We start from the raw sequence: 26959 nt of genomic DNA on the forward strand, positions 1-26959 counted from the left end.
TAAATAAATTATTTTTTATCATTATTTAAATTGCTCCATCATTTATAGTAGAATAAAAATTCAGGAACCTTCCAAAACTAACCCTAGTATGTTGTAGCGTAGAATAAGATATTTTATGTAGTGATACTTCTTACAATTCCCATATTGATATCTATCATATAAAGACATAAAGGTTTAATATATATTGTTATAAAAATTACAATTTAGAATTTTTATATCAATTACAAATTATACAACATTATTATGTACAATATAATATAAGCAACAAAAAAATAATGTTGTATGTTTGTGGCTCGATCAGGATATTGAGAGATTGACAATTGAAAATGTTTATATAATTACAATTTATTAGTTTAAGAACATAAATAAAATAAGGCAAATCAATAATAACAACGACAGTAATAAACAAATAATAATCATAGTGATCATAATAATAATATAAACAGTGATTACATACAAAACAGAATTTAAAGTAATCGTTAGGATTTTTATTTACAGGTAGTTATATAATTCAGTCCCATTGACAAAAGACTGAATTAGTGTTAAGACTAGCGGGCATGCCCGCTAGTCTTTCAACCATTAGTCTTGTATTAACAACAATGGTATAATAGGTAAGACTACAAATACCTTTGGTGTACACAAATAAAGCTACCCTAACAATTTATGAATTAAATTTAGTACATTATCTCTTTCACTTATATCTGTAACTCACCAAACACTTCTTGTTTTCATGTATTGGAATTATTTGTGATGTTACCTTGACAAGAATCTCCTCGCAGACTGACATCATAACGTCTCACTTAGAGATTGATTTTCAACTGGTTTTTCTCAGAGTAATTATACTCCTACCTTCTTTACCTGCAAAACCAGTCCCCAGTTGAGCATGAGAACGATTGACCGAGCCCTTTCATTCTCATGCATTCCTAACCTAGGTCCGGTAACTCTTCTCATGGAACAACATCTGTTTAGGTGTGTCAGTGGGTAGTATTACAAAGGACAATTGTTAAACAGACATGTTACCTTTAGTAAAAGGGTTTCTTTTAGTCCCTTTCTGGATTCCTTCCATTATTATATTTTTTATTACATTCTTCTTAAGTGGCAGGAATACGTTACTCAGGTCCATTATACTGATCTTGTTACAATACTTTACTTCTTAGTTTACTTTGGTATAGATATTCTTGTTTTTGATAATACTTAAGTCATTTTCTGAAAAGACTTATGTTTCACATCAGGTTACATACAAACACTTGATTATGACTCTTATCAAATAATAAAAAAAAGCATTCAGTTATTTAATATTCTAAATTTTATATTCATATTTTTATTTTTTTTTAAATAGATCCCTTTTTTAGGTCCATATTAATACAATGCAAGTGCAGAGTTATTACACCTATTTATTACTAGAAAAAAGACGGGCCTATAGCCCACTGCAAAAATGTTGCATGGTTTATGTTTCATTACACATGATTCTGTTAAATGTTTTTGCCAAAAAAATAAATCAAGCAAATGCAGTTTGCTACTTTGTTGCATTTTGCCAAGAAGTGCTTCATTCAAAATAAAAATGTGAGCACCTACAGCAAACAAAAATTTGATCAGATGAATGAGTTGTTTTTTAATAACTCACATCTCAACGCTTCATTCTGAACAATTCAGAAACCATGCTTCATTCAAAATAAAAATGTTAGCATATTCTGCAAACAAACCAATGCACCATGCTTCTTCATTACAAAGATTTATTTTGAATAACATAGATTTATCTAATAAAAGCTCTTATAAATGTATTTGTACTGCTATTTATACAATTCAGTTTAATGTCATAAAAAATGATAGGAAGATTGATATTCTACATCAGCTAGTTTTGAAATCAAACTTAGAATCATTAATGTACAGTTTAGTGTTTTACTCTTAGCTGTAAAACTACACTTAGTCTATAATTGCATATTAACTTAAATTCATATTATATTTTGTCTTTACATGATAGTTTACTTTTTTCCTAATTCTTTCCTCACATCTTTTCAAAATTATATTTCTTATACTGTACTGTTTGTTAGTTTACATATCCAAATGGTTGTAGAAGGTATCAATCCCACCCAAAAATGACATAGCTACTCTCAAGACTGCCATTTAATCAATATCAGTGAGGAGTGAAGTGGTTTCCCGTTGCTTTTTCCCTGAATCAAATATGATGTTACTTATCATTAAGTCAAGCCAATTGAAATGTTCTAACTTTTGGATTAAATAATCAAGTGTGAAGGAAGGGATGATAATGAAGATTTAAATATTAAGATAGTACAATTTAATATTAAAGAAGTTACAGAATTTTGATATTTTAAGCAGTTCAGCTATAAATAAAGGGCAAAGTAAGATAAAGCTAAAACGTAGACTGACACAAGCAAAGAGAGTTCTCATACAAACAAAAAATCTGCTAATATCAAATATAGAATTACAGATTAAAAAGATAACTGGGATTGTAGGATGTACAATGTACATCCTACAGTACATTTACATCAATGTAAATGTATATTGAGATTTATAAAGAATAGGAGTCGAATAATTGTTGACTAAAAAAGAGTATCAATATTAAGAATGATATCTTTATTCTGTTCACTATGAGAGCTGTCTACATAATGAACATCCCAGAGAAAGCAATGATGACTAATGTTGTTTGAATCTTATATGCTTTACATGTGTCACAACAGTTAAGAAAGACTGACACATTTAGAAGAGTAAAACAAATTATGAAGCAATAATTAATTTATTTGCTATCAAATAACATAATATTACTTTCTATACTAATATATGAGTAGAAGGTGCTTATGCAATTAACAAATATCTTACACGATAATAGTTGTTTACTGCAGTAAAATTGACTTAAATTCATTAATATTAGTTGTCTTATTTCATGCAAAATAATTTGCATAAAATAACATGCGATACTTGTCATGAACAATAAAATGCTGCATTACATTATAAATTTATATTCCCTATGTTCATCTCTTCTATCTTATTCTGTTTTATTATTAACTTTATACTAGAGATTTCTTGTTTTTCCTCTCATTTAATATTCATTAAACTAAAAGAGTGAAAACAAAAAATAGAGATAAAAAGGTATTATTTAATTTTGTTATGGAACATTCATGTAAATTAGATATTATCATGTTATTATTTTTTCCCACCTTTATAGAATTCAATACAATAAAAATTATATGTTTTCATTAAAAAAGTTGCTCAATTAATTTTATAAAAATTAATTATTATAAACATTCAAATTTACAAATTTAAGAATATGGTTACGTATCAGCAGTTTCATGACTTGTATTTTGTTTGTATTGTGTATATATGAATTTGCTGACACATATGAATATATGATATATATAGATATTCTTTTATTAGATATTCTTTTATATTCTTTATTTCTTGTTTAGTTTCTTAGATATCGATTGTGTGTTTGAATCTTTCTGCTATCTCTGGGAAAGGATATAAGAAAGTAATTGCCTCTGGAATGGTAATAGTTGATTGGTTACAGTATAAAGGAAAATTTGTTTGAGTCAATAGCCCCATGATTTTAAAGCAGTAATAAATGCAGCATAGCATATACAGTAGAATAAACAAATAAATGTGGTAAATTTCTATTAGAAAATAATACAGTCGTTATTTCTCTTAGCAAATTATTTTTTTTAATAAATGTTAAAATAAATTTAATACAATTTGTTTGTTTACATCTATATCAAGAAATTTTAATGTGTTTCTTTTTATTTCCAGGTATACCAAGCACTATTCAGGCCTTTGAAAGTTACAAGGCATCAATTTAAAAAAGTATTAGATTGTATGAAAATGATACGGCAGCTTAAATATCAAGAGGTATACGCACAAGAAAAAGTTACTAAAGTTGACAGCTTATCTCTTGTTCTTTCTGGAAAGTGAGTATTAGTTGTTTATTTTATTTTTACTTATCTAAGTCATCATAAATTAATGCTCTTAAAAGATCCTTCATTGTTTGTTCAAAGAAAATACTCTTTTAAATTTACATTGTCTGTTTTGTTAGAAATATTTTTTTTTTCTCTGAATTCTCCAACAGTACTTATTTAATTTCTGTTCTTTTAATTATTCATTCTAATTTCCATGGTAGAAATAACCAGTTTCAAATAAATCTCTTAAAGAAAAGAATGTAAAATAATCTAACCTGTTATTTATTTGATGGGTGCATACAACAGCCAAACACCACGCTGCTGGAACTGTGAACTGCACAGTTCCATACAAAAATTTTTGTATCTTTTTCATAAACTGGGGAATGGTTACTGATGTTAAGCTTAAGGATTATATATTGTACAGATATAAAGAAAGAATTAAAGAAAAAAGGACTCATATTAAATGTTGCTGATAATATCAAATGGAAATAGGGAGTGCTGCAATTCCACAGTGCCTATACACAAGCCGCCACTGATATATATATATTTAAACAATAGACAATCTTAAAAAAAATCTTTAAATTGATAAAAAAAAAGGTAATAAATAAACATTTATGTTCCATGATAAGTATCATAGTATGACAGTTACATAGAATAATATGTGACAAAAACTTAAAGCTAACTAAAAAAAAAAAATGATGGTTTTAAGTGTTATTTACCTTTGATACTAATTTTGCTATCTCACTTATTGTGTGTATATATATGACTATAAATATTATTAATTTCCATTTATTTAAAATGTAATTATTTGTTGATTATATAAAACATGAAAACGTTTTAAAAATTTGTTTTTTATTTTCAGTAATTAGATTCATTTATAAAAAATAACAAATTAGCATAGAAAAATACTCTACTGAGCTTCTGAGATTTAAATCCCCATAAATCCCTACTCTTCTCATCATTAAACAAACATGCTGTGATTACTGTATGTAGGAGGAACTAATTAACTGTATGAAAACGTAATATTAAATCAATAATTTACTTTTGGGCTTTATCTTGTTATGATGATTTAAATAACTATTGCATATTTTATTCAAATATTGTTATTTAATTAGTTTTTTTTTTGAGTAAAATGTTATTTTATATATTTTCATTAAGTGGGAATTACAACATTTATTTAATTTATCCAGTTATGTGGGAGGAGATTAATGTGTTGGAAAATTTATTATGTTTGTGTGTGTATGTACAAACATATGCATTAGTTTTCATTGATATAATGATTTCTGTTATTTGTGAGAGTGGAATTGCATTATGTGAGAACTTAGAAAACCAAAATGTTAGACAATAAACATCAATTTTTGAAGTGGAATAAAAAATATAATACTGGTTTGACCGAGTTTAATTCTGAATCAAGAAAATTTTAATAAAAACATTGAATTCTGAGATTTTATAAATTTACTACAAAAAAATGTTGAAAAAATCAAAAGAAAAAAAGTGTTGTAGAATTATAAATTTAGTTAACTAAATCTTTCATTAAATTGTGTTTCTTATTTGCCCATCAGTAACATCATCCATGAGAATAAAAACAACATCTAAAAACGTGTCTGAAAGTGTTATGACATTAAGTTTTTAAAGTTTTTTGTTGCCTTATTACCAGTGTTTTTTTAGAGAGGGGAATTAGGTAGGAGCAATTTAGTGGGTTTCTTTTTTTGGTAAATGCTTTTCCTGTCAGTAACTTACTAGAGAGAATATAGAATGAAAATTTGTAACATGTGAAAATAACATGCCTGATCAAATTCAAGCAGGAAACCTCCAAGATGAAAGATTGAGATTTATTACCTCAACAAAGATCGGCCCATGAGTTTTTAAAATGTTACATTAAAATAAATTTGGTTTGGTTTGTCATTAAGATATGTTAGTTTTGAATAGGTTTTATTGCAGTTTCTATGATCAGATATATATATGTAATATTTATATTTTTGTCTAGTTGAAATCATCAATAAATTTCTGTTAAAGGTATGTATAGAATTAAAATCGATAGGTAAAACATATTATTATTTTTGGTTTATTGTAGGTATTCTTTTTGAAAGAAAAACCTTAGATTATTACATTATAATAACATATTTACTAATTTTTTAACTTCATTAATATATGTTACTTTTATTTTCCCAACTTTAGTCATTATTACTGTTGCTGCTGTATACTTTTGAAAGGAAAGAATATTGGCCAAAGTTTTGGGTATATATTTTCAAATGTTGACATTTCAAACCCCCCCCCCCCTCAGTCAGTTAACACAAAATAATTATAGAAATTTCCAAAAGATGTTTGCATTTACATATTTATGTAAGGTTGCCCAGATTAACCTCTCCAAACCAGAGAAGACTTGGGTTACATATCTCCAAATCAGCACAGCATAATTTATTTGAAAATGGTTCAAAAAATTCTATTTATGGGGTATTGATATTATTAAAATTTGGACAAAATTAAAAAAGGGGATGTAGTAGTTTTCACCATTTTGAATTTTTGTACAATTGTCATAGAAAAATGAGCTTATCAGCATTTGGCTGCATTGAACAAGGGAAATTGTGGAAAAATATTGATCAGAATAGTTTAAAAGTATACAGTTAATTATAAAATAAAAATAGAAGTGGTTAAGACCACATTAATAATTTAAAATATAAATTTATGAAATAACAATAAATTAAATCTGTGCTAATGCTAGATAATAAGTAACTATTGCTAAATAATCTGGAAGACATTAATGGAAATGATTTGAGCACATATTTACATAATGTTAAATGGAGATGTAAAAAAAATAATTTTTAAATGGAATTATTTAAAAACTCATTGACAGGCTTGTTTCTATAAAAGTAATTTTTTTAATTTTTGTTTAAATAAATTTAGAAAGATGTTTTATATTGGCCAGTAATTTATTGAAAATGCCAATATATTTTTATAATAACTTATGAGTTCATTCTAATGCATCATATTTCATATTGGTTTTTGTTATTTGTTTTATGGTTAGAACTTCTTTGTTGTAATTTAATGTTGTTTAAGATTAAAACTTGAGGTTCTATTTTACAAAAGCTAAGAAACCAGCTTCTTCCTTTCACTTAACTACTACTTCCTTGTTAAAATTATATATGTTGCATGTGGTAGTAACTAAGTAATTATGTTATTATGGTACTAACGTCTATACTTTTATTATAGAGGTCACATCAGCATTAAACTTAGTAAATATTTGTCCTTATTATTTAATTATAAGTAGGCTTTATCGTTGTACAGTCTATAGATCAGTGGCTTTCATCCTAAAGAAAAGGTTTCCCAGAATATGTAGATAATTGTTTATCTATAGGAACTGGTTTACTAAAAATTATCATATTTGTTAATATTTAATCCTTCATATTTGAATATCTTACAAGGATGCCACTTATTGAGATATTTAAAGAAAATTGTAACATTTGTAGCTGCTCTTGGGTTTGATTACACAAAATCTTATATTTTTCCTGCCATTTCAATAATCTCACCTTCCTCATTAAAATATGCTTGTACCACATTTGACCCACTTTTGTCATCTTTCATGGAAGTTTTTTCAAAAGCTTTTTTTTTTTTTTAGTTATAAATAACCCCCCTTAGTTTTGTAATTTTTGATGATATTTTCACTATCATGCATGTATAATAATAGATCTATTAGATCATATTTCTGATATAGTAGTTTTATCTGTGGAACTACACATCCAAAGTCTTTTTCAGAGTCAGTTATCAACACCCTCCTCAATAGATTTTTTGGTAGCACTGTTGTTAATGACTTCTATTTTAAAAATGGTTTTCATATTTTTTTTTAATTTACAGATTCACCAAATTCAGTTAAAACATTGGTTAAATAAATAACCTCAACAGTGATTGAATTTATTATTTGATTATATTGAATAATTTTTTTTTAACTTTTTTAAAATAAACACCATTAACAAAAATGCATTAAAAACAAAACTAGATTTAGAAAGAAACTGATAATTATCTTTGATAAAGCCATTAAAAGAATAGTTGTATTAATTTCAAGGGAAATGGTTTATAATTTTTCGTCAACATTTAAAAGTGTTATCACGTTTTAAATGCTGTTATGTTTTACATGTTGTTCAAAATTTATTTTCAAGTTCAAAACATTACAGATCATTTTTCAAAATTGGTTCATAAGATATTTTTGAATATTATAAGATATTAGTATTAGATCTAATAAAGAAAAAAGTTATAGTTGTAATTTATTTTTCTTAATAATTAAAACAAAATTGTTGTTAAGACAATAATTACTATTATCTTTTCTGCTAAGATCACTATAGTTTCTATGTTTAATACTACTTACCTTTCTTAGTTTCATTTTTTTATCATTTGTTAAGGCATTTTGGAACCACTTCATTGTCAGAACTTATTGTAGTGATTCTGAAATGCATCAAGTGATAAAGAAATGAGGCTAAGAAAGGTAAGCAGTACTAAAAGTAGAAATTAAAACAAATATTGATTATATCAGTTTGACTATTTTATTTTTTTTAATTGTAATTGATTCCTAAAAAATTGCATTTGATCAGTTTTGTATTTTTAAAATCCTAAAGTATAAATTATAAAATTCTCATTCTCATTCTTATCACCATAGAAATGAAATTACACATTGATAAAACTGCTTTTTTTATTGTTTCTTTATTAATTTTATATTTAACAAATTTTTTTTTAAATTTAACAAAACAAAATTTTTTAACAAAATTTTTCAATGCAATGCTATTATTCTTATTTCTATTATTATTATGTGTAATTATCCTAAGTATGTGCTATATAATGATTATTTTTATTTTATCAGAAATTTTAAGTTATCCACGTGTAGATTAATGATTACTGTCCAGTGTTTGTTATCATTTTATGAGCTCTTTGATACAACAATGTGTTATTATTTAATCTACATTCTATTTATACAGTCTGCTAATTTTTTATTGATAACAAATAAAAGTTGTTGATTTTTAAAAAATGTGAATTGTTTCATCAGTTAATAAAATGTAATTTATTTTTTAGTATTATATTTTTTTGTTAATTTGATATAGATGTGTTTCAATTACAAGTACTTTTTTCATTGTTTTCATGTTTCATGTCTTTTTTCAATGTTTTGTTTTATTACAAAAAAAATAAAACTGTATGAAGTACAAGTGTAAAGCATTTCATATTATCGTAATTTATAGTATTGGTGATTTTAATATTATTACATTACTCAGCATTTTTTTTTTTTTTTTGACGACTTAATTTATAAAAGAAGCTTGTACATTGGAAGATGAAAATGTAAATTTGTAATATATGAAAAATACCATGCCTGACCTAGATTTGAACCTAGGATTTCCAGATGAAAGATCAAGATGCTACCACTCTGCGACTGATATCAGCAGATTATGTATATTAACATTATTATTGTTATTATTAATGTTGCATGTGCAAGATAATTTGACATAAAATTCACTTATGTAAGATTATTTGTCTAAATCTTTTCAAATTATATATTTTTCACTTTTTAATTTTTGACTTAATTTTCATTAATTTGAATACTGCAATAAACAACTCTTGAAATTTTTATTTTGTCTTTGTGTACAACAGCCCAAAAATGTTTATGTATTTCTGTTCACATTCATTCTATTTTGTTCAAAATTTTATACTTTTTAGATTATCAATATTAAAGCTTTGATTTGGTTTTGTTTTGGGCAATGGTAACCTTTCTCGTTGTTCGTCATATACTACAATAAGAAAAACTAAATGCATATTCTTATAATGTATACAAGTTTCATTGACTGCAGTTATTCAACCAATATTATTTGGTATAATCTTTCATACTTCATTAATTTTTAATATATGGAAAATGCCAAACTTGACAAAATCTTCCAGATGAAAGGTGAAGATGCTCCTGCTCCGCCACAAAAGTCTGCAGAGGAGTAGAGGAGCTCTGCCACTTCAGATCATGAGCTTGATAGACAATAAGTGAGGATGACAATAAATTTATCACTACCTCAGGATTTAAATCCTGAATCTTCTAGATGAAAGGTGAAGTTGAATCCTCTGTCCTGAAGGTCATCAGAGGATTAGGGACCTTACCACTTCAGGCCATCAGCTTGATGAGCATTCATCAACTAGCTCGTTCCTTTGCAAAACCTTCAATAAGAAGTGCTGAGCAGACAATAAAAGAGACATATCCAGGCTTGTCTGATGGTTACAGCATTCTGAATGTTTCAGAAAGAGTGAGTGACAGATGACTCATTTCTATTGGCTTTTATCAACTAAAAGCTACTCAAGCCACTGGTCTCGTGTTTCTAGAAATTGTGCAAGTAATGTACAGGATTTACAATTATTGGACTACCACACCTGATAACCATTTAATAAATTAAATTGTATTGTGTTTTTTTAATAATTAAATATTTTCCTTTTTTATTTATATAACCCTTTTAATTCCTTTTTAAACATTTCTTTAACATTGTTCCCTAATCTTGAAGGTATGATTGATCACTCATAGTTACCAATCTTGAAGTAATCATTAAAGCATTAATTTAACTATCTACTTAGTTTTTAAACATTCTAAACATTATTTTTTTTTGTTTTTTTTTTTTTATTATAAAGATTAGTTTAGTCTTTTCATTTGTTGTTGAAACTGTGTTGTAAATGACTAGAGGTTTAATAATAAGTGCTTAATAAAATAATGAACAGAGAGAGAGAGAAAGATGAAGAGATGGGAGAGAAATATAATTTCTGACTCAACTGTGTTATGATTATAATAATCTAAAATGCATTTAAAATTACTTTAAAACCTTAACCTTTACAATAATAAATTTCAATATCAGCAACTTGTATCCACTGAACTACCATTGTTCTTTACTGCATTATGCGATTACTATTATCATTATTATTTTTATTATTATTATTGTTACTGTACCTGCCATAAATTATAATCATTCATAAGAGGATTATTTTATTTTTATAAAAGTATAAAAATATTTTATTACTTTAAATTACATCATATTTACATGTTGTGTGATTATAAAAATAAAAGTGTCACGGAATCAAATAATTGTATGTTGTCATAATGTACATTGAATGGCATGACAAACATGATAACACCTTAAAATTGTATGTATAAGCCTATTATTATATCACACAATAGCTGTGGATGAATGACATAATATTAGTCATTCTCTCCTGATAACTCCTGACAATAGCCATTTTTAAGAATATCAAGCATTCTACACCAGGCTTTCTAGGAAAAGTGAGTATTAAAGTGATTTTTTTAAAAGCATTTAAAAGTGTTTTTTGTCAGTCGGTGACACATATATATAATACAAATTCATGTACATTTAAAAAAAAATTATTTACATTTCACTATGGTACAAATTATTTTACTATTGTGACCAATCATGATACACACTTATTTATAACTATTTCATGCTTATGTAGATTAGTTATGAATAAATAATTAACTAAATAAGCAGATGTATCTGTGGATGCCAGTTCTCATTTGCTAGCCCAAAATGAAGTTCAGTCAAAACATTATAAAAATTTCAAAGGGCACTAGGGAAGTTTTGTATACAAGAGAATGGATCATCACAGGCGGTGGTTATAAGTTAGTGCATGTGTAGACGGGTCCCAACCTACTCTGTAGTTTCTCTAGTCACTGTCTCAGTATCATTTCCTTCTTCACTGTGTTAATGAAAAGAGTTAATGTCCTTTGGGCACTAACGCACCAGCAGTTTGTGCTATTCTGCAGCAATACCTCAAGTTAGAAAGCTTTGTACCCTTTGGGTGACTCATAACTTGACTGATTGCCTTGTTATATTTCTGGTGCCATGAAATGCTGAAAAATTTTGAAAATGGAAATCTCCCTATTTGAAAAGTATTGTAACAGGTGATGAAACTTGGCTAGACTATTTTAACATCCTGACCAAGGCTTAGAACAGTGTGGGTATTTGAAGATGAGCAGATCTTCGTGACTATTTGAATATCTAGGTTAGTAAATAAGAGAACAGTGGTCATAAGAGCGGGTGGAACTGCTATGCATAGCTCAGATTGAGTTAGATAAAATTGTTGAATGGAGGTCCCTCCTTTCAACAATTTCTCTTGTTAAAAGGGTGATCAGGACCCTACCATGAGCTCCTCTTACGCCTTTAATGCTTCTTCCAGTTATTGAAAAGGTTTTTGAAAAAATTTCCTACCTTCATATTAGTGACAGATTGAATTCTAGAAAGTTGTTGATTAGTAATCAGTATGGTTTTCTCCCAGACAGGGGCACAGAAGATGCTTATCTTAATGTTATGAACATTGTTTCTTCTAATGAGTTTGAGTATGTCTTATGTATTTTTTTGGACATATCAGGAGCTTTTAATAATTTGTGGTGGCTCTCTGCCCTTACGCAGAATGAGCTGAATGTGTTCTTCAAGATGGTGTCTTAGAAGTAGGAAAGATACTACCTAAAGGTTGTCCACAGGGTAGTGTTTTAGCACTCCTCCTCTGGATTGTTGAATTTGATTCTTTGATGTGGTTTTAAGTTTCCAGTGGATGCTGCGTTATCACTTATGTAGATGAAGATAGCTTTTGCTGGTTAAAGAAAATTTGATGAATAAGATAGAGTTCAGGACAGCCCAGGCTTGCAAGATACTCCAGTTGTGGCATGTGTAACACAAGATGGTGTTTAGTCCAATGAAAACAATGATGATGTTGCTCAAGGGCAGACTATCTCTTAAGAGGCAGTCCTTTTATTTCTGATATTAAGCCTATTGATATCCTTGTGACTGAGTGTCAATTACATTATGAAACCAAGATGGTAGGCCAACTTACCTCCAGACTATAAAAGAAATAGACAACTAAGGTTTCCACTTATGAGAGGTCAGGGGTACTGAATTGTCCGATGGCCATTACATGCACGGAATATTTCCTGATGTGAGAAGAATGTGGGTTGCTAGGTGGATTTCCTCCAATCAGCATATTACACAGTTTCTTTCTGCACATAATGCCATTAGAGTTAAGTTGTCAGATTTGGTTCGATTAATTCAGTCTTGTGTCTGGAGTGAAGGGCCATTGATGATGTGCACTATGTCTTATATGTCTGCCCCAGGTATGAAGCTGAACCTGTCAAAGCAGTTTGAGAGCTTGCAAGGGTCAATTCTGGTTTTGATCTGCAATTTAATTGAAAAGCTGAAAGGGAATGGAACACAGTTGCTGTCTTCCTGAAATTCTTAGCCCTGCAGAGGATGGCTGATGGATTTTGATCCTGTTATGGATGTATAGATAGTATAGTAACCTGGGTGGCTAAGGGCCTGCCTGGGTGCTTACTTTGCCAACATAGATTTTGGTATTAGGCCCCAGTTGGCTGAGATATTCACTGTTAGGATGAAAATAGATGTTTTGAGAACTCTTTAATGGAGCTGCAGTGTGGGAGGGTGTAGGCATTGACCTCACTCTGAAAGTGGACTAGAGCAGAAAGAGATAGAGTATGTTTTCATTACAACTTTATCAAATTTTTATTTTTTCAATTTTTAATTAATGTAATGATATTTGTGGTTGCCATTTTGGTTTAAATAGTCGGAATGTCATTTTTTTATACTTTTTTGCTTGTCTCACAAAGACCTTTAAAACAACGTTATCACATGACCATATGTCCCATTTAAAATGTTTGAGCCACCCTTGCCCTCTGCCTCCCTGAAAGCCGAATACCCTAACACTAAATTGGGACTTACTGAGTTAGCCTCTCTTATCAGAGAATTTATTTCTAAAGAGAGAATTAGGATACTTCAAATAACAAAAAAATTAAAGGAGAGCTTATAACTGTAGTTATAACTATCTGAAACAAGCACATTGTTGGCCGCCATTTTGGATTGCGCGATCAGAATTTAGTTTTAATTGCTAATTTTTCTCACTTCATCAATCTCTTTAAAATGGTATATCAAATGGCCATTGGCCCCACTTGAACTTTTTTAGTTACCCCCAACCCCACCGCCACCCAAAAATCTAAAAGAATGAAATACGAGGTCTGCAAATAAAGTAATGAGACTAGTTTTTTTGGCAGTCAACGTGGCAACACTGTAAAGTTATTAGTAAACATATGGTTATATGAACAGCTGATTTATATTAGGTATTAATATTTTTGATCTATTGTTGCCATGAGAGACTTACAAACTTTTCGTAAAATGAGTTTTTGTTGTGTGTTACAAAAATGAGTGATACTAATTATGAGCAACATTGTGCAATCAAGTTTTGTGTTAAAGTCAGTGAGAATGCTACTGTAACATTTACAAAATTGAAAAGAGCATATGGAGGATGCTCTATCACGAGCCCAAGTTTTTAGGTGGTTTAAAGCATTTTCAGATGGCCGGGAATCAGTTATGGACAATCCATGCTCTGGAAGACCATTAACGTCAAAAAGTGACAACAATGTTGAGCAAATCAGAGACTTGATATGGTACGACCAACGATTAACTGTCAGAATGATTGCAGAACAATTGAATTTGAACCATACCGCAGTCCATAAAATTTTGACAAGTGAATTGGACATGAAAAACATTTGTGCAAAATTGGTCCCAAAAAACCTCACTGTTGAACAGAAAAACAACAGGGTGGAAGTGTGCCGCAATCTTCTAGAGCGAATTGAAACTGATCCTAATTTTCTAAAAAATGTTATTACTGGTGATGAATCTTTGATATTTGAGTACAATCCAGAAACAAAATGCCAGAGCAAGGAGTAGCACACTTCAAACTCATCACATCCTAAAAAAGCAAAATTGAGCAAATTAAAAATCAAAGCCCTGCCAATTTGTTTCTTCGATAGTAATGGCATTATCCACAAGGGGTTTTTGCCTACAGGACAGACTGTAAATCAATCTTTACCGAGAAATTCTTGAAAGACTGCAGGAAAGAGTTGCCTGCATGAGACCAACCATCAAAGACAACTGGATGCTGCATCCTGACAATGCACCTTGTCACACTGCTCTCTCAATTAAAGTGTTTTTGGCAAAGAAAAACATTCCTGTAGTTCCTCGACCACCTTATTCACCTGCGACTTTTTCCTGTTCCAAACTCTAAAAATGTAATGGATCATCTGAAGGATATTCCGATTTCTGAGTTCCAACACTACTATGAAGAGTGAGAAAACCATTTGAAGCGTTGGGCGGCTTTCCAAGGGAACTACTTTGAAGGTGATGGAGTCCATGAATAATTGGATTGTATTAAAAAGTTTTTCTAAACCAGTCTCATTATTTTACTTACTGACCTCGTGTATGTTCATTGAAGAAGCTCCTCAGTACAAGGAAGAATGCTGCAAATGACATCCAGTTATATCAGTTATAAAAAAAAATTAGAGAAGGAAGTAAATTACTTTTCAGCCACTCAATATATATGTATATATCAATATAAAACAGTAGCTGTAATTTCAAATTACATCCTCTATAGTTAAGATACAGCATTTATAAAGCATTGTTTTATAACGGGAAGAGTTATAGATGCACGTAAAGCACTTAAGATACAATAGGTATTAGTCATGCTTCTTTTCTGAGAGTAATTATGTTGTAATGAGTGTATTATGGCTGCAATGAAATGCATTACCTGCATTTCAATAGAGTTTGCAGTTGTGTGAAATCAATGAAGAAGATATGGGGAAGCTAAATGATTCCTGATTATTCATATCAAGTTTAGTATGAAATTCTTGTTGATTTCAAAAATGGCTGTGTCAGTTATGGAAATCACTTGTTCCTCACATCAGGTCACTAACAACTGTTTTACTTGTGATACTTATTCTAATGCATAGAATAATATTTAAGACAGTTTTATTTTGTTAAACACATTAACAATCTAGTTATACTTTATTTATTTATTTAAAAATGTGGAAAAATATAGTTAAAATAGTTTTGTAAGAATTAATTAATATTCATCAGTAAAGACGATATTATTCAGATTTTCTCATACTAAAAATAACAATTTTATTTTCATACTTTAAATCTTATCTTCTCTTTATTGACGTTAATAAAAATTACTCATTTTTTTAAAAGAAAAATATGATTAATGGTTTTCATGTTGTAAGATTTATTTTGTCCTAATATTACTAATTTCCTTTTTATTGTAACACTGAAATATGTTACTCATATTGCTATTTTAATGACATTTTGATTTTATAACATTATGATATGAAGTTTTTTCTTGTTTGTGGTATTTTCTTTTACATTACTCAATGATATTGTTCTAGTAGTTTGTGATGCTTAGTTACCATTCTTTTAGTACGATAAAATAAGATTTTTCAATTACTTTGAAAATATTTTCTAAAAGATTAATGTTCTTCATCTTGCGTGGACTGTTACACACGCGCATGTGCACATACACAATTATGTATCCTTAAATTTTATGTGTAAAACAGATTTGCCGTGGATTTTTTCAGTCAAACAATTCTATCTTTTGTAATTGGATCCACATTTCAATTAATCTAACCTTTTCTTTAAAAAAAAGAAACCTTCTTCTTATCCTTTTTCTGCATGTATTCTTTTCTTTTTGTAACAATCTGTTACAAAATATATCTCACTCAATATTCTACTTTTCTGTATTTACAATCTTTTTTATTATTATTACTATTGACAATTTTTGTTTTTTTCTGAATTTTTGAATTTTTTCTATGATAAATCTGAAATTTGTTAAACAAAAATACTTCTTTTTTAAATAAAAAATTAGATACACAAAATGCATAAAGGAGCCAATCATTAGTTAAGAAAAAGATTATAAGGAACCATATATTTTCTTTGAAAAAATCTTACTGGAATTCTTGTATTACTTATAGTTTTTAAAATATGAATGGCACAAATAACACTAAGAAAAAAATATGTTATAAAATTGTTATAACATTTGAAATATTTATCTGAAATCTCAGAGTTATAGAATTACAAGGTTATTAGGCAATTCTCTTTACTGTTTTTCCCAGGATCCTTAAAGTTTATTTTTTCCCTTCAAGTTGAATCTTGAAGTATCTCTTGTCTCTGTCCATCCCAGAACCATTTTGTTTCTTACTTTAACTGCCTACAAATCTTCATTATTCAACTTTCATTCATCAGCTTTGCAAATGTCTTTCTTTTAATTAGTCTGTATTGCATTTTTTTTTTTATAAATTATTGTTTTAGTGTGGAAATTATCATTATGTTGTTATAAATCCTAAAAGTAGGAAAGGAACTGATCACAGCTTTATATCATAGAGCACTTTTTCAGTAGAATATAGTCTTAACCTTTACTGTAAAATTTGTGTGGAACTAATAACTAATAACAGTTGCCTGTAACTGTTATTAGTTATAGCAACTAATATATGTTAGTTAAAATGCTAATATGAGCCTGAGTATGTCACCCAATATGGAATTCCTTCTTTCCTGAGACAAATAGTACTAAAGCTGTGTAAAAAATCAAGAGTCTGTTAAGATTAAGTAGAAACTGAACAGATAACAATTCTTAAGAGAGAAATCATTAGCAGTTTCTTAAAAAATTGATGAACATTATTATTATTATTATTATAAAATATTAGTAGAAATTTTTCACTTAAAATAATTAGCACAAATAAAAATAAATGTTTTTACTTTGACAGGGACAGAGTCGTACTGCAACTTCTTCTAGACTAATCACCCACCATACATTAAAATAACTGCTGGATAGAATCAATCATAAGTATTTTTTAAGAGGAAATATGTTTTTTTTTACACTTGATAGAACTGAAAATGTTGGGGTAGATTATTGTCATCAGTACTGGCTACATATGTTTTAATCTGTTAAAAAATATTTCTAATGGCATCCCTGCTGATACAGTTTTAAATGAAATTGATCCAACGATTTAGTGGTCAATGCTCCAAAATAAATACAACAAACACACAATCAAATTTTTTACAAACTACATTTTTTGGAGTTTGGTACTTTCAAAATATCAAGAATAACTTACAATTGAAAATCTAATTTTTCCATGCTAATGAAAACTTTTTCTTAATATACTTAGGAAATAAATAATTAATTAATTTAATATTAATAAATAAAAAAGTAAATTAATCACAAAACATTAGCCTGTTTTTAATGTTATAATTAATATTTATGCTAATAGTAAGCATTCTATGCCAGATTTTCTAGGGAAAGTGCGGTATAAAGTGGTTTCTCATTGTCTTCATTGAAACAAATATACTGTTACATTTTTGCTAATATATTAATGTTTAAACTTAAAATCGCGATTAAGTTTACTAATCTTATAGAAAATGGTATTTTGCACACATTTATCTAGTAAAACTTTAACTAAAATCTAACAGTTAAAAAACTATTTAGAAATTTTTTAAAATTTGAATCAATAATGATCATCACATAACCACTCATCAGAAAAAGATGTTTGATGTTATAAATACAACTTTTCTAATTCTGTAGATTTGTAGTTAAATAATAAAATGTAATATTTGTGAAATAATTTTCCAAGTCTGGATCTGTGCTTGGAGATTATGAATCTCAGTGTTGAAAAATGTATACCAGAATGAATAGCCAGTACTTTCACTGCTTTCTGATGATTAGTAATAATCACAGTAAAAACATATTAAGGATTTTAACAAAATAAAATTTTTCATTTTTTTCAAATTATTTTTTGTGGTTAATTTTACATTATAATTTAGCTAGACAAAAAAGATGAATAATAATATTTCCTTTTTTTTAATAGATTAGAGTAAATTTACTATAACTTGAGAAATATATGTTAGTTAAAATGGTAATATAAACCTGATATTTCACCCCTCTGTGAATATTGTATATATTTTTGTTGTAGTTTTGGGTAAACAATTTTATATGAGAATTATCAGATCACTTGTTTTCACTGTGATAATTATAGTATTGATTAGTGATGTGTCAGAAAACATCAAACAATTTAACTGAACTGTTATTTCATTTAGGTACAAATTGTTTTTTTCCACCCAATAGTAATATTACTGCATAGCAAAACGGTTTAATCACCAAACAGAGCTGTCAGCTCATTCAAACAAACATTATGTTAACTAAAACAGATTAAGTGTATAAACTGTTTGTTGTTTGCTGAGAACAGGTCATTTTCCCAGCAAACTGTTGTTTTATCAATGTTAAATACACTGTAAGCTAACTGCTAAGATTGAAATACCGTATTTATTCGAGTACCCCCACACTTTTTTTCTTGGAATTGGAAAGAAAAATTAAGGGTGCAGGGCTTACTTGAAATATAGCCTTTAGCCAGGATAATTTATGTAAAGTAAACGTTTTCTTAGAGGTACCTAAATTCAATCGCATAAATATAGTTACATTTGGCTTTCATTTATTAATACTGGATGCCGCTTACACAGAATACATCCTTAATTATTAACATCCTGTTCATATTATCGATGGGAACGAAGTTAAGGTATTTTTATAAAACTGATTCATTCTGTATAGGCTGATCTGGTTCTAATGACACTACAGTTACAGCATCAGCATCGTCGTCTTGTCTATTCGCCATAGTCATTGTACTGTTTGTATATGTGGACGGTCGGTTATGTCCATTTTATCTGTTTAGTTTAATTTGTAAAGTTTAATACGGTGATTTATTTTAATTACGGCATTAAAATGAGTACAAAAGGTCAGCGTCTACGATCTTTTACAGTAAATGAAAAACTGCGGGTTACAGAAGAGGCTGAAAAAATTGAAAATCAGGTGGCAGGAAAAAAATTTGACATAAATAAAAGCTGCATTCGAGACTGGCGTAAGAAGAAACAACTTCTGGTGAAAGGCACTGGTAATAAAAAGAGCTTTTCATGGCTTAAAACCAAAATACACAGACAGAAAAAAATGTATGCCTTTGTTATGGAAAAAAGGAAATGCTGTCACGACAGAAATGTGTCAATCATATGCTTGTGAAATTGCTAAATCATTGAATAAAGTTGATTTTAAAACAAGCCGTGGATGGATAACACGATTTTTTGCACGAAATGATTTGTCAGAAGACGAAAGACGACCATTTCTCAACGACTTCCAGATGCTTATGAACAAAAAATATTACATTTTCACAAATACATAATAAATCTTAGAAAAGACAAAGGCTATTTGCTTTCCCATTTGACAAAACCATAAACAAAAAAGGTGAAAAAAGTGTTACTATTCGCACTGGTGGTAATGAAAAAAAGGTGTAGTGTTATGCTTTGCCTTACTTCTGATGGATCAAAATTACCTCTGTACATTGTTTTTAAAAGAAAAATTCTTCCTACCGTACAGGTAAATGGAGTTATTATCAGAGCACAGGAATCAGGTTGGATGGACGAAACCTTAATTTTAGATTGGTTTGTATGGCAAAAGCGATCAGGAGATTTACTTAATAAAAAAAATACCCGGTACACTAGTAATGGATAGTTATCGGGAGCATACGACTGATAAAGTAAAAGACATTTTAAAAAAGGGTATGAAAGACCAAGTAATAATTCCAGGCGGATTGACATCTCTATTGCAACCACTAGATGTCTGCATTAAAACAATTGTACAGTAAGTGGATGGCTGATGAAAATTTCTTTCTCACGGCTACAGGAAGAATCAAACACCCAGATTTGTGTTTGGATAAAAGATGCTTGGGAAGGTATTTCCACGGAATTAGTAAGGAAAAGTTTTAAAAAATGTGGAATATCTAATGAAGTTGATGGTAGTGAAGACGATCACCTTTGGCAGAGCGAAGTGGAGACTACCGTTAACTCTTCTACAGACATTGACAGTGACAGTGATGAATTAAAAATAAAATCCCATATTTTATTTTTAATAAGGATGTTGTTTAACATGTTATGTTGTTAAATGTTGTAAGTATCATGTTTTCAACATGATACTTTCTTTTCGTTTTACTGGCCTCTGATTCTGAACTAAACTAGTACTTACGGTAATTAATTATTAATGTAATATTAATATTGTAATTTAAATGAACGAATTAAATGCTTTACTTTCTGAATATTTTTGTATTTACGTTTTTTTTTTATCATATCTGTTGCACTTTAAAATACCGGTATAAACTCTATTTTTTTTTTAGATTTTCAGTCTGGAAAATCGAGGTGCGGGGCTTATTCTAGGGCGGGGGTTACTCGAATAAATACGGTTGTTTCAAAAACTAAATAAATCTTATTCATGAAAATATTTTATATTAAAGTCCAGAATATAAGGGTCATAAAACTGTAAAATCTTGTGATAAAATGATGTATAATATTCTCTGACATCAACCGAAACATCCTGAAGCCTACATTGAGAAAACTATTAAAATGAAACTGTTGTTTTTAAATGCAAAAAATAAGCAATTTAACAATGTATTGGAAAAATGAGTCATGAATATGAACAGATTAATAATTCAACGTCTTTCTTACCAACAATTTGTACAAATGGTTTTTTTTTCAAAAATAATAGTAACATCCACCTCTACTATTGATAATATTGTGAAAAATCCCTACTGATACACATCTGATTCCCATTTACACCTGACACTATGAAAACACTTGCTCCATTTATATCAACTGATCACTTAATAATGTACATAATTTTAATAAAATGAAGAATAATCAAATATGTTCATTCAATTTTTAATATTTAAGGCTTCTAAAATCCAATTTTTGTTCTACATTTTACTTTATTATTTAAAATAATAATAATTTTTATAGCACTTGTCATAGCATTGCATGTATTATAAACATTAATTTCAATGTCACATAAACTCATTGTTTCCACAGTTTGACATGTCTTTCTTATATATAATTTATCATAGAATAAAAATTTTAGTTGTGAAAATGGTAAAACTCTATATATTTTTTTAACTTAGTTTACTTGGTTTGTTTTTATTATGATAGCATTTTGTGATTCGATAGGACTATGGTTCAAATTTAATTAAGGATGTAGTTAATTATAATTTAATTTGCATTACCTGTAGCAGCCTACATAGTCATTGAGGATCAATTAATTACTCTATCATGAATGACTCGCTTTAGGCTAGATTAGACTGCTGAACTATAATGGGGCTCGTAGCATATTATAAAGCAGTATAATCTCAAAAAATTAAATTACATGCAAATCTCCAAGAGGTTTGGTAGCATCAACCACGATGAGGTTATGGAGTGATAGCAATTTAACTTTTCATCTGAAGTTTCTTGGTTTGAATCTCAGTTGTTATTTTTTCATATATTATAAAATTTATTTATTAAATATATTTCTTAGTTTATTACTCCATGTACTATTTTCTGTATGTTATAATATACTGAGAATATTATGCAACTCATAAGTAATATAAAATTTAAAGCAGTATAGTGAGAGGTAAATAACTCTGTGCTTACATGAGAAAAGAAGAATAAGATCTAGACAGGTTTTAGGGCATGATAGTCATGCTTGAATGAAAACATCATATCATGACTCTTGCATCATCCATACTCTACTTAGCTAACTATTTTTAAACTTTATAATTTTGTTCTATTGTTTTTAATATATGTATTTATATTAATATATTGTTTATAAATGTATTTCATAATTTAAAACAAATCCACCAGTTAAATGTATAATAAAAAAATGTATGGAATATTTGTAATATTTATTTATATTAGATTTTTATTAGATCACATGGTAATTTGATTTAAATTGATATTGATATAAAATGTAATTGATCAATTACATCTTTCTTGAAACTGTTTTATGACTTTATTGAATTATTTGACTTTATTTTTATTGAAGTTGGAAAAAATTATTAAAGAGTAAGAATTTATTCTAAAAGTAGACATTGTATTTTATTATAGTTTTTATATTTGTTCTTTTTTTACATTTGTAAAATATCATTCATTAAATTACATTCCTGTTGGTTTGTTATATATATAGTATTTGTGATATGTTAATCTCGTAAATATAATAATAATAACAATAATCAATGAATTTCATGCAGTTAATCTGATAAAAGTTTTTTTGTAGAAAATTTAATCACTTAAACTTCAGTTAAATTAAGTTTTGAAAAGTAAACCATGACTGCTTTATAACATCACTGATGGCAAACACAACTTATTTTCTCAGTTGCTTTTAATCAACTTTTGACAGTTTAAAATGATGGTTTTTTTTTATCTGTTGATGTAAACTTTCAAAAAGTTTTTAATTATAAAACTTTCAAAACTCAATTTCTTATGCAATTTACTTTCATCAAATTTTGTGTTAAGGAATTCACATTTTTAATTTTATATTTTTGAATTGTGGTACGAGTGACTCAAGTTGTTAACTACATCTATTTTGTTTAATGAATTTCATAATTATTACATATTCTTTAACAACTGTTGTATTATTTTTAAATTTGTTTTGTTTTAAAAACAAATTAGTATTGTCTTTTGACATACTCATTTTTAATTATAAGTGTCAGATTTTTATTTTATTTTTACTCATAGATTTTCTTTTCATTTCTTGTACTGCATTATGTAATAGACATTTTTTAGTGTTATAAAAAAGAAATAAAACTTTCTGTTTTAATGTAAGAAGCTATTTTCATATTCTCTTACTAGGTAAAATTTACAAAATAATTGTACTGGTGTTAAGCAAGTCATAACAATAGCTTTTTCTCCCAAGGAATATCAGATGTTATCTGGATCAAATGTTTTACATTCTCTATCTTCTCTGGGCTTCTTCGACTTTATTTTTATTAACAGCCTGCTCTATTTCATGATCTTATCAGTTTTTAAGAAATTGAAGATTTTCAATTTATTTTTGAGGTATTTCTTGTTTAAAATTTTGTTAATGTACTGTGGTTCTTAAATGTCATTTACCTCTACTGGTATGGTTCTTTTTTCTGTCTTATTTTAATTTGATCCATATATTGAATGTAAATTTTCCATTATTCCTTTTGATTTATTTTTTTGCTTTTTGCTATTACACAGATTCTCTTCCATACCTGGTCTATTTCTCAATTGTTCCACAATTCTGTGAAAGTTCTACTTTTTGCTTTTCTATATCTCTTAACTTATTTCTTTCATTGTTTGTACAATATACTTAGCTATTTATCTGGGCAGGTCATGTCAGATTCTGTTTTTATATCCATCTTTGGCCTTTATTTGTACCTCCTTAGACCACTACTATCAGGTAGATTTCATAAGAAAGTTACCTATTGTAATGAGTACCATGATTCGCCTTCTAGAAAATTTTGACATATCTTCACATTTCACATCCACCAGACCCCAAAAACACTGTCAGTCCAAAAGTTTATATGTACATTTATATATCTATCTATATATACATATATATATTTCATTTTCTTGTGGACACAATAACTGCCGTAATTTTGCACCAATCACTTTCAAATTGATACATAAAATATAACGACCCAAAATCTCGGTCCATTAATGGGCAAAATCGGACCCAGGGGGGGGGGGGTTGGAAATGGGAGGCTTTTTCAAAATATTGCTACAACTTTCTTATTAAGTAAAATATCAAATTTGTTTAAAGTTCCTACTATTCTTTGGATAAGAGCATAAAACTTATTTAAGTAAAGTTTTTTTTATATCACCAACCATTGGCTCAAAGGGTGGAAAAAATTGGGTTTCGAAAACAAAAAATCATACACCTCTTAATGGGCACAGTATTGAATCAATTTAAAGTGGTCATTATTTCTCTAAACATTACCTAAATTTATCTAAACATTACTTTTGTCTGAAACAATTTTTGATATGGTCAACCCTTATGGCAAGGAATGACCAAAATATTACTGGAATTGTAATAAATGGGACTTGTCATTTGCTAAACATGTAAAACTTTTTTTCACATGGAACCATTGTCGTACTGAGCTAATTTGAAGTTTTTCTTAACTTTAAGGTGGAAATCTTTTTTATCCTTTACTTAGCACCAGTGAAATCTACGTCCGCCTTCCAGCATACCAAAAGGGATTTTTTTTCTAGTCACCATGCACTTTTTTGACATACATTTGGCCCCTAGCTAAATTATGCTTGGGTTCAGAAATATTATAGAATGTACAAAGAGTTAATTTGTATGACCTTCAGACACATAATTGTGAGCTACAATTTAATTTATGAGAGTAAATAGCACTTAATCTTGTTTGTTGGCTCAAACATAATTAAGGGAGCAGGAGAATAGCATGTAATTTACCAAAATGAACGATGGCACTGCAATTATTAGCTTTTACACGTCTCATCAGTGATGCTGACAGTGTGTGATACAGTATGTGTAGCTGATTGCACTTAACAGTATAAAACAGATTTTAGTGTTTATAATTAGTGCTTAACAGCTAGCGCATAGGTAAATCCTGTCAAAGTATATATATTTAGGTTTTCTGTTGTTCATATGCCATGCTGTCATGATACACAAGAGGATCTCCAGTCTGTCACTTAAGGGTACTTTGTAATTTATTTGCAAACAACTGGTCAATGGTAGAATTAAAAATTTTCTATTTCTAAACAGTCAAATGAAAATGTGAATAGATTACCTTTGAAAGTGTGAAATATTGATTACCTGGAAAAGAAGGTGTGTATGAAGGAAAAAGTCATATTAATAGAGAGAATTTTGTATCATGGAATTTAGTGATAACATTTTTATTAATGTACATTATCAGTAATAATACGTTATTACTGTTGTATGATTGTAGTACTACAGTTTATAGAGTTTTGTGTATGTGTGTGGGTGTGTGTATGTGTATATGTGTGTGTGGGGGGGGGAGGCACATGCTCATTGATATGTATGTATAATACGCACTGAATACTTATTTAAAATGCAACAAGAAAGTAAGTTTTTAATAAAAATCTCTACTAATGAAATCGTTTCTTTAACTACAATTTTACATTATTCCTTAATAACTCTTTTTATCATCAGTGATTTATTTCTGTATTTCATGAATGTGGAAGTCAATTTTGACTTCCACATTCCACATCGATGTGATGTGTTTGATGGCTAATAATGAAATTAAGGATTTTTCTGTCCTGTTGTTCATTTTAAGTATACAAAAAAATAATTCCATTATTTTATCAATTGTGTACCATAAAATTATTAATATATCATAAATGACAGTTGTAATTCTTTCAGCATATTTATGTCTTCTGGATAAATATAGTATAATATTTTGTAGTTAAACCTGTTAGTTTTGAACTTTGCAAACTGTCTTCATTTCCTGTTGAATGTAAAACAGTAATTCTATTAACATTGTGCTTCTACATTTTATATTATTATTATTACAATTTTAGTGATATTTCATTATATATTTACTTGCAATATAAAGAAAAACAATACTTCACCATAAGTAATATAACATATTACTGTTACAGATTAGTTGTATCACAGAATGGTAGAGCACTTCACATCGTCTTTCCACATCAGTTCCTTGATTCACCTGAGTGGTTTGGTGTTTCTACTGATGAATATTTTCAGGTATGTATACATTATTATTATTATTTTTTATTTTCATTCTTATAATAGGAGCACTTTGTTCTAAAATAATTTTTTTTTTTTTTTTGTCTTCAGTCATTTGACTGGTTTGATGCAGCTCTCCAAGATTCCCTATCTAGTGCTAGTCGTTTCATTTCAGTATACCCTCTACATCCTACATCCCCAACAATTTGTTTTACATACTCCAAACGTGGCCTGCCTACACAATTTTTCCCTTCTACCTGTCCTTCCAATATTAAAGCGACTATTCCAGGATGCCTTAGTATGTGGCCTATAAGTCTGTCTCTTCTTTTAACTATATTTTTCCAAATGCTTCTTTCTTCATCTATTTGCCGCAATACCTCTTCATTTGTCACTTTATCCACCCATCTGATTTTTAACATTCTCCTATAGCACCACATTTCAAAAGCTTCTAATCTTTTCTTCTCAGATACTCCGATTGTCCAAGTTTCACTTCCATATAAAGCGACACTCCAAACATACACTTTCAAAAATCTTTTCCTGACATTTAAATTAATTTTTGATGTAAACAAATTATATTTCTTACTGAAGGCTCGTTTAGCTTGTGCTATTCGGCATTTTATATCGCTCCTGCTTCGTCCATCTTTAGTAATTTTACTTCCCAA

General features: G+C 28.6%; 1 protein-coding gene across 4 annotated transcripts in view; it reads left to right on the forward strand.

Annotated features, from left to right (window-relative positions):
- Positions 1-26959, forward strand: part of LOC142327906 (popeye domain-containing protein 3-like) — a 333359-nt gene that overhangs the window by 236131 nt on the left and 70269 nt on the right. For all 4 annotated transcript variants that reach the window (XM_075371267.1, XM_075371269.1, XM_075371268.1 and 1 more), the window contains exons 2-3: positions 3763-3920; positions 26213-26315. In XM_075371267.1, the coding sequence (XP_075227382.1) occupies positions 3763-3920; positions 26213-26315 (261 nt within the window). The remainder of the gene's footprint in view (positions 1-3762; positions 3921-26212; positions 26316-26959) is intronic.

The sequence above is a fragment of the Lycorma delicatula genome, chromosome 7 (assembly GCF_047948215.1).
Source record: "Lycorma delicatula isolate Av1 chromosome 7, ASM4794821v1, whole genome shotgun sequence".
NCBI classification, from domain to species: domain Eukaryota; kingdom Metazoa; phylum Arthropoda; class Insecta; order Hemiptera; family Fulgoridae; genus Lycorma; species Lycorma delicatula.